This window comes from Penaeus vannamei, chromosome 12 (genome assembly GCF_042767895.1).
Source record: "Penaeus vannamei isolate JL-2024 chromosome 12, ASM4276789v1, whole genome shotgun sequence".
NCBI classification, from domain to species: domain Eukaryota; kingdom Metazoa; phylum Arthropoda; class Malacostraca; order Decapoda; family Penaeidae; genus Penaeus; species Penaeus vannamei.
Window position 1 is genome coordinate 15,234,106 of NC_091560.1, and position 10,000 is coordinate 15,244,105.

At 36.6% G+C, this 10,000-nt stretch overlaps 1 protein-coding gene across 1 annotated transcript in view; it reads left to right on the forward strand.

Annotated features, from left to right (window-relative positions):
• The window catches only part of LOC113819574 (dol-P-Man:Man(7)GlcNAc(2)-PP-Dol alpha-1,6-mannosyltransferase), a gene marked incomplete at its 3' end in the record, with an annotated part of 49,947 nt that overhangs the window by 38,677 nt on the left and 1,270 nt on the right, over nt 1-10,000 (forward strand). The window contains 1 exon segment of the mRNA XM_070127990.1: nt 9,927-10,000. This exon segment is cut by the window's right edge and continues 59 nt beyond it. Coding sequence (XP_069984091.1) covers nt 9,927-10,000 — 74 coding nt within the window.

Genomic DNA, 10,000 nt, shown 5'->3' on the forward strand with positions numbered 1-10,000 from the left:
GGAAGAAGTAAAAAACAAAAATGAACAAAGGACTGAAGAGGAAAAAAACTTATTTATTTGGAGGGTGAGAGGTCTCCAAGCAAAGCAAATATACTATCGGAACCAAAATGTAGAGGCAGACAAACATTAACCCTGCAACCAAATTTAATACCTAAAGATTATATAGAAATAGTTTACACAAATATTGATGGTCTATCTTCGAAGTTGCTTGAACTAGAGACAATAATTGATATGGATAAACCGGATGTAATATGCATCACTGAAACCAAACTGGACCCCTCCACAGGCGATGTAACATTAGGGCTTAAAGACTATAATATTTGGAGAAAAGATAGGGCAGATGGAAATGGAGGGGGGGTAGCAATATTAACAAAGAAAGGAATCATTATAAAGGAGTTAGAAATTAATCAGGACCCCATAGTGGAAATGAAGGTAATTTAGGTAGAAACAAATGGGGTAAACACAATAATAACCACGGTATACATGCCACCTCAAACATCGGCGTGGTCACTAGAAAATTACCAGAAACTAATTCAAGAAACAATAAAGAGCCTGGAAGAAGTGCTACAACTTTCGGAAACCAATTCAACAGAAATTCTTATTACAGGGGACTTTAATAGCAAAATTGACTGGGAAAGTCTCGATCCTAGAGCACAATCAGATTCTTGGAATGCTAAATTACTAGATGTCATAAATGAGCATTGCCTTTTCCAGAATGTAACAGATCATACCAGGATAAGAGGGCTAGATAGGCCGTCTATGCTTGACCTAATATTTACAAAGCATAACGACGATATTAAGGATATCGAATACTGTCCTCCTTTAGGAAAAAGCGACCATGTAGTGATTAAACTAAAATACTGTCTGCTACAGGAAAAACTCATCGTAAGCAAAGAAAGAAAGGAAAAATACAATTACAAAAGAGGTGATTATAGAAGCCTTAAAGACTTCTTTGATAACAAAAACTGGGAAACACTTCTGGATGATGAGAACCTTGATGTTCAGTATGCAAAATTTTGTGAGATCTATAAAAAAGGAGTGGAAACATTCATACCCAAATTCAAACCTGAAGCAAGAAATGGCCAAAAATGGTTCAACGACAAATGCAAGAAAATGAGGGAAAAAAAGCATCTCCTTTGGAAAAGATTCAGAAGGCATAGATCTCAGGCAGCATATGAAAGATATAAAATAGGAAGAAATGAGTATACCCAAACCATGAGAGAGGCGAAATTAGACTTTGAAAAGGACATAATAAACAAATGCGCAAGTCAACCAAAACTCTTCTTTAACTACATAAATAGTAAAACTAAAAGTAGGGATCAAATTAGCACTATCAAAGACAATAACATTATATATTCTAAGGAGGAAGAAATGTGTGAAATCCTAAATGAGAAATTTCAGTCAGTGTTTGTTCAGGATCCATGCTTTGATATGGCAAATACCCATACAGATGTAAAGAACATCGAAAATATCGCCCTCAAAAAGAACGAAATAAAAGATCTGCTAAAAGGATTAGACAAGACCAAAGCAGAGGGACCAGATGAAATTTCTAACTGGGTTCTTAGGGAATGTGTCGAAGAGCTGTGTACTCCTTTATTGTTAATATTTCAAAATTCACTAAGACAAGGTAAACTACCAAAAAGTTGGAAATTCGCAAATGTTACACCCTTATATAAGAGCGGCGACAAACAAAACCCACTAAATTATAGACCAGTTTCATTAACTAGTGTAGTATGCAAACTGCTAGAAAGAATAATTAGAAAACAATGGGTTGAAATGCTTGAAAAATACGAAATGATATCAAATAAACAATTTGGTTTTAGAGAAGGAAGGTCGTGTGTAACAAATCTCCTCTGTTTTTATAATAGAGTATCTGAAATATTACAAGAAAGAGACGGCTGGGTGGATTGTGTGTATTTAGACTTTAAGAAGGCTTTTGATAAGGTGTCTCATAGAAGACTACTATGGAAACTAGAGCACCTAGGTGGAGTGAAAGGTAACCTACTCGCATGGATGAAAGACTTTCTTCATGAAAGACAAATGAGCACAGTAATTAGAGGAAAGCATTCTACATGGCGACGGGTAACCAGCGGAGTGCCTCAAGGATCGGTGTTGGCGCCAATTATGTTTACTATTTTCGTCAATGATTTAGAGTCAAACATAAGCCCAGGTAGTTATCTGAATATGTTTGCAGATGACGCAAAGATACAAAAGAGGGTAACAGACAACGTCTCATGCCAATGCCTCCAAAGTGACATCGAGAACTTATTCACGTGGAGTTGTACATGGAAAATGGAATTCAATACCAATAAATGCCATGTAGTCAGATTTGGAGAAAGTAGAAATCGCCCACTATTCCAATACAAATTAGGGGACGCAGTATTAGACACAGCTGACAGGGAAAAAGATCTTGGGATAATCATAAATAGAAACCTAAATCCAAATGACCATATAAATGAAAAGGTCCACAAAATGTTAGGACTGATTGCCAACATGAAGAGGGCATTCGTGTATGTGGACGAAGATATGGTAAAGAAGATTATTAAAGCAATCATAAGACCAGCTCTTTAGTACGGTGCAGTGGTATGGAGTCCACACTTGAAAAAAGATATTGACAAATTGGAAAGAGTCCAAAGAGCGGCGACAAGATGGGCACCTACCCTAAGAGATCTGAGTTACGAAGACAGACTACAAAAATTAGGACTTACAACCTTGGAAGAAAGAAGGAAAAGGGGGGATATGATTATGCTTTTCAACTGCATTACAGGAAGAGTGAAAATAGATAAGGATGACTTTTTGATCCTGAACACAAGAAGAACGAGAGGACACAACAAAAAGTTGAAAGTAAAAAGAGGTGATAAAGATGTCAAAAAATATAGTTTCCCAAACAGAATTATTGAATCGTGGAACAGTCTCCCCAATCAAGTAGTGTGTGCCAAAACTGTACATCAATTTAAAAAGTTATATGATAATTTAAATATAGCAGACGGGACCACCTGAGCATAGCTCTTCTCCCGTATCCAAACAACTAGGTAAGAACAACTAGGTAAGAACACACACACACACACACACACACACACACACACACACACACACACACACACACACACACACACACGCACACACACACACACACACACACACACACACACACACACACACACACACACGCACACACACACACTATATAATATATATATATATATATATATATATATATATATATATATATATATATATATATATATATATAATATATTTTATATTATATATGAATATATATATATATATATATACATATACATATATACATACATGCATATATAAGTATATATTCATATATATATATACATATACATACATATATATGTGTATATATATATGTATATATATATATATATATATATATATATATATATATATATATATATATATATATATGTATGTATATATGCGTATATATATATAAACATACACACATGCACATATATATATATATATATATATATATATATATATATATATATATATATATATATATATATATATATATATATATATATATATATATATATATACTTACAGATATATATATATATATATATATATATATATATATATATATATATATATATCTGTAAGTATATATATATATACATATATATATATATATATATATATATATATATATATATATATATATATATATATATATATATGTTTGTATGTATGTATGTATGTATATGTTTTTGTGTGTGTGTGTATGTTTATATATATATAAATTTATATATGTGTGTTGGGAGGGCGACTACTGGAACGCAGGATGGGAACAAGAACCACTCATCCTGCCTGCTGAACTCAAGGGTTCTGCACAGGTGACAGCAATTCGCTCAGTAGGTGGCCAGATCATCTCAGATCCTGTTGCTGTACGGACTCACCCATCAGTGAGGATCCTTCCTCTCTAAATGAAGTTAGGTGGGCTATCTCCAACCTGAAGAGTGGTAAAGCAGTAGGTGTCTGCGGCTAACCTGCTGAACTGTTAAAGACTGGTGGTGAACCTATGGTGCTGGGGTTACATGCTGTCCTGGCTGCCATCTGATGGTCTGGTACCGTTCCTCCTGACCTGTTAAGGGGTGTGGTCATCCTTGTCTGGAAGGGGAAGGGAGATCAATGGGACTGCAGCAATCACCTAGGCAAGGTTCTTGCCCACATCCTTCTGAGATGTATCAGAGAGCACCTACTGAGGCATCAGAGGCCAGAGCAATCTGGATTCACTCCTGGTAAGTCCACAATAGACCGTATCCTTGCGCTACAAGTCATTGTAGAGTGCCACAGTTAGTTTGGGTGTGGGCTGCTTGTAGCCTACATGAACCTCAAGAAGGCATTCGATACGGTGCATCGAGAATCACTCTGGAAGATCTTGAGACTGAGAGGAATTCTAACAAGGATTATTGGACTAATAGCAAGCCTGTATACGGGTACTGAAAGTGCTGTAAAGTGTGGTGGGGGCCTGCCGAGCTTCTCTCCTGTTAGTTCAGGAGTGAGGCAAGGCTGTGTCCTTGCACCAACACTTTTCAACACTTTCATGGACTAGATACTGGGCATAGCTATTATTCAAAGTCATTATGGAACAACTCTGGGCAATATCAAGGTTACAGACCTTGACTTTGCTGATGATGATGAGTGTTTGGAAACCTTAATGCTAGCTCTTGATGCATTTAGCAACGAAGCGAAACTCTTGGGTCTAGAGGTCTCCTGGACCAAGACCAAGGTCCAGGACTTTGGGGACTTACTAGGAGAACCTGTTCAGTCGGTACGTGCTTGTGGCAAGGACATTGAAGTCACAGAGAGCTTTACATACCCTGGTAGTGTAGTTCATAACTCAGGGCTGTCAGACCAGGAAGTCAGCTGACGGTTTGGCCTGACAGCAGGGGTCATGAACTCTGTCAACAAGAGTATTTGGAGATGTCAGTACCTATGCAGAAGGACCAAGCTAGGGGTTTTCAAGGCCCTGATAATGCCAGTTTTGCTATATGGCAGTGAAACCTGGACATTATCCTGTGCCTTGGAGTTTTGTCTTGATGCCCTTTGTAATAGATCCTTGTGCTGGATCATGGGGTACTGTTGGTGGGACCATGTTTCCAACCAACATTTGGCTATATGGCCATCTGGCTCGCTTTCCTCAGTATGATCCTGCCCATCAGGTTGTCTTTGTTTGAGACAGCCCTGGGTGGAGGAGGCCTGTGGGATGACCTAGGAAGTCATCGCTTGGGCAGATTGATCATATCTGTCATGAAGAACTCGAGATAGGCCGAGTCCCTGCCTGGCAGCTTGCCATGAGGGATCCTCGCAGGTATAAACAAAGGGTTGATGCGACTATGCACCACCATTGGCGTTAACTCCTAGATGATATATAGATATATATATATATATATATATATATATATATATATATATATATATATATATTTATATATATTTATATATATATATATATATATATATATATATATATATATATATATATATAATATATATATATATAATATATATATATATATATATATATATATATATATAATAAATATATATATATACATATATATTTATGTAATATATATATAAATGTAATATATATATATATATATATATATATATATATATAATATATATATATATAATATATATATAATATATATATATATAATATATATATATTATATATATATATATAATATATATATATATATATATATATATATATATATATATATATATATATATATATATATATATATATATATGTATATATATATATATATATATATATATATATATATATATATATATATATATATATATATATATATATATATATATATATATATATATATATATATATACATATATATACATATATATATACATATATATATAATATATATATATATATATATATATATATATATATATATATATATACATATATATATATATATATATATATATATATATATATATATATATATATATATATATATATATATATATATACATACAAATACACACACACACATAATACATAAGCACACACACACACACAGATATATAACTATATATATATATACAGTGCACGTCAGAAATCTTGGCGCCAGATGGACCGCGTCAAAATTTTTTACATTCTGGCAATGGATTGGTATCCGCCATAGACTGGTGTCAATCATCTCTTTAAGGAGCTTTTGTGTGTGGGTGTGAGTGCCCACAGGTATGGCTGGTGTGCTGGAGATCGCCGGGGAGAGCCGGGGCGGCTCACCCGTCGGCTAAGGCCTGGGTAGGCCTAGTTGCTGCTTGCTGTGTCTTGCTCGGCTGGAGGATCGTGAGTGCTGAACTCGGCCCGGGTGCGGGAGCTTAAGTGGGTCTGAGCTGTGTAAGCTACCCGGGAACGAGGGGAGCCTGCGGTCCAATAGGCGAGCCGTGAGGTGTCCATGGTCAACCAATCAGGTCTCGGTATGCGTCGTCGAGAAGCTGCTGATGGTGAGGGCGAGAGGACAGGCTGTGGACCTGGACCCAACCTGGGGGAAGTATGCTGTGCTGCAGGTTGTGGGAGTCGGCTTCAGGTACTCCCCCTTCAGTGAGGGAGCTAAGCGAGCGAGCGATAACCGTGATACTCCAGAAGGCTGGGTATTTGTGTCACTCCGGAAAGTCACCAGTACGGCAATGGATTGGTAGCCGCCATAGACTGGTGTCAATCATCTCTTTAAGGAGCTTTTGTGTGTGGGTGTGAGTGCCCACAGGTATGGCTGGTGTGCTGGAGATCGCCGGGGAGAGCCGGGACAGCTCACCTGTCGGCTAAGGCCTGGGTAGGCCTAGTTGCTGCTTGCTGTGTCTTGCTCGGCTGGAGGATCGTGAGTGCTGAACTCGGCCCAGGTGCGGGAGCTTAAGTGGGTCTGAGCTGTGTAAGCTACCAGGAAACGAGGGGAGCCTGCAGTCCAATAGGCGAGCCGTGAGGTGTCCGTGGTCAACCAATCAGATCTCGGTATGCGTCGTCGAGAAGCTGCTGATGGTGAAGGCGAGAGGACAGGCTGTGGACCTGGACCCAACCTGGGGGAAGTATGCTGCGCTGCAGGTTGTGGGGGTTGGCTACAACGTTTTTCTGTAATGCCACTCTAATATCATGCAAATCGACCTGTAATCTTGACGGCCCATCAGCTGATAGATTACTCATCTAACTCCTCATTGGTGGTTTCAGATATCACTCAATTACCTGAGCAGAATTGCTACGTGCTTTTTTCGTGAATAGCCTAGCATTTTGCCTGAGTTCTGTTGCTGTTTTTGGTCAGTGTGTTGTGATGGCTGCCTCAAGCTTAAGGATTGATGAGGTATCATGCTCACGTAATCTGTTTTTCATTAGTGGCCACAAGTTGTCAATAGGATTTAAAGCTTTGCATAATGGCATGGTGCACCATCCTGCATAAATACATCTGTTTGGCACTGCTCAAAGCAATCTTCCAGATTATTACTCAGTAGCTGCAAATATCTGTCTACATTCATCAAAACACCATCACCATCAATTTATCTGGATATTTCAGTCCCTTGGATGAATCTTGGGTCATATAGATCACTTTCAGGGCGCCGATAATCTTTGATGTCTCTGTTTCCAGCTACACTAAATGTAGCCTCATTACTCCATAACACTTGTTTCCACTTGTCATCGTCCCACTGAAGATATTTCTTGCCTCTGTTTAAGGGTGACAATTGGTTTCTTGCGAGCAATGCAGTGGGAAATTTTCAAGTCATTGTGGAGCCATCGCTGTATGGTTCTCACAGACACATCAGCCAGTAATACAGGGTAACTTTCTTTTAATTCTGTTGCTGTTATTCATTGCTGACTAGCCACCTCCCTCCTGAGCACATTTAATGTGCGTTTAGATGTTTTCTGTGGCCACCCTGGCTGCTTTTTCTGCAGTGGCGGGTCAGTGTCTCCGCAATCATGAAATTTTGTTGTCCATTTCTGGACACTTTGCAATGAAATTCCGGTTGTATTTGATATTTCTGTATTAGATTTCCCCGCCTTACAGAGTGCTGTAATAGCAGCAGTCTGATCACTTTTCAGATGTTTACTTCCACCCATCACAACACACTGGCCAAAAACAGCAACAGAATTCAGGCAAAATGCTAGGCTATTCACGGAAAAAGCACATTGCAATTCTGCTCACTTTCACTACTCAGAGGTAATTGAGTGATATCTGAAACTGCCAGTGTGGAGTCAGATGAGTAATCTATCAGCTGACGGTCCACCAAAATTATAGGCCGATTTGCATGATATTAGAGGGGTATTACAAAAAAACAAAAAAACGCCAAGATTTTTGACGTGCACTGTATATATATATATATATATATATATATGTGTGTGTGTGTGGCTATGTATGTAGTTGTGTGTGTATATGTATATATATATATATATATATATATATATATATATATATATATATATATATATGTATATATATTTATATCTGTATATATATTTGTTTATGAATATGTATCTATGTATACACTTTTCAATGAAATTGTTTTAAGTAGATTTTGCCCAATGGATTTTGGTAGGTAAAAATTTGTAAAAAATCCCATTTGAAGACATAAATTGTTGCATAAAAGATAGATAGATAAATTAAAGAAAAAATATTCTTTTCTGAAATGATTCATAAAGTAATTTAAACTAACCTTGGAAGAATTTTGATAGATATGATTAAATAGATTCTGATAAAAAATGGAGTCTGATTCCCCCCCAGCCTTGTTGCATGCTATGGATTATGCTTCTAGTATGAAACTGCTGTAAACTTGTAAACATAGCATGGATATAACATTTCTGTTTAATCTTGAGAATTATTGGTGCACTGGTGTAACATAAATAGAGCATGCTTGTGTTTGCACCCTGAAAGAGAGTATCGCACTGGCTAAGTCTCGCTATCTGTTCCTATGCCTTCCTATGCTGTGTACAGGGGGGGAGGGGGGGGGATTTTGCAAGAAAGTTAGTATTTAGAAACACTTGAGGGAGTTAGTGAATAAATAATCTTCAGGTGATAGGACTACATCTGTATTACATGTTTTTGTAGGCTGCCATCCAGTGCTATGATAGGCTGATGCAATTCATCCAAATAGCAGTTTGTCTTTGCATATAGTCAGATAATGGGTTCTTTGGGAGAGACTGTTGAAAGAAGAGTGGAGAGGGTTCTTTTCATATTCACACAAGATATTGATGTGTACTCATTTTTCATCTTTCCTTTTTTTGCTTTATGTATTCAATACTTGATGTATATACTAACCTATGTCTAGAAGACACTGTGTTACTAGGAAATCTCAATACATGGTATATTCTATACTTAACAGGCCAATTTATGCTAGATTTTTTTCCTATATATATTTTTTTGATTATGCAAATTATGCTAGATTTTTTTCCTATATATATTTTTTTGATTATGCAAATTGCTCAAAATACTAAATCACTCCATGTGCCTATGCCTTTATTGCACTGAGAAATAACCAAAGGCGGGATCTAACAATCATATGGTGAGTTTGCTCACACATTTGAAAATTCTAAGCTACCTAACTCAAAATGACACTCCAGAACTCCTACCTCAAGGAGAACCCTTTTAGCAAGAAAACATTCCTTTTTCCATAGTGGGTGATGACTGGTTTTCAAGATGCTGTGGTTAATGGATAAAGAAATTACTAGAGTGATCATAGTCTTATAGTATTTGTTTGTACTCTTTTTAAAGTCTTGATTAATTTTTGTCAAATGTTCAGCATATTTTTACGTTCATTTGCACAGGATATTGTCTTTGTTATTTTTATATTATTAGATTTAAAAGGATTTATAAAAAAAAATATGATAAAAAATTATTCTTTTTCTTCCTCTTCCACAGTATGACCACTTAGAATTCCCAGGTGTTGTGCCAAGGACCTTTGTAGGACCACTTGTCGTTTCTGCAATTGCTTA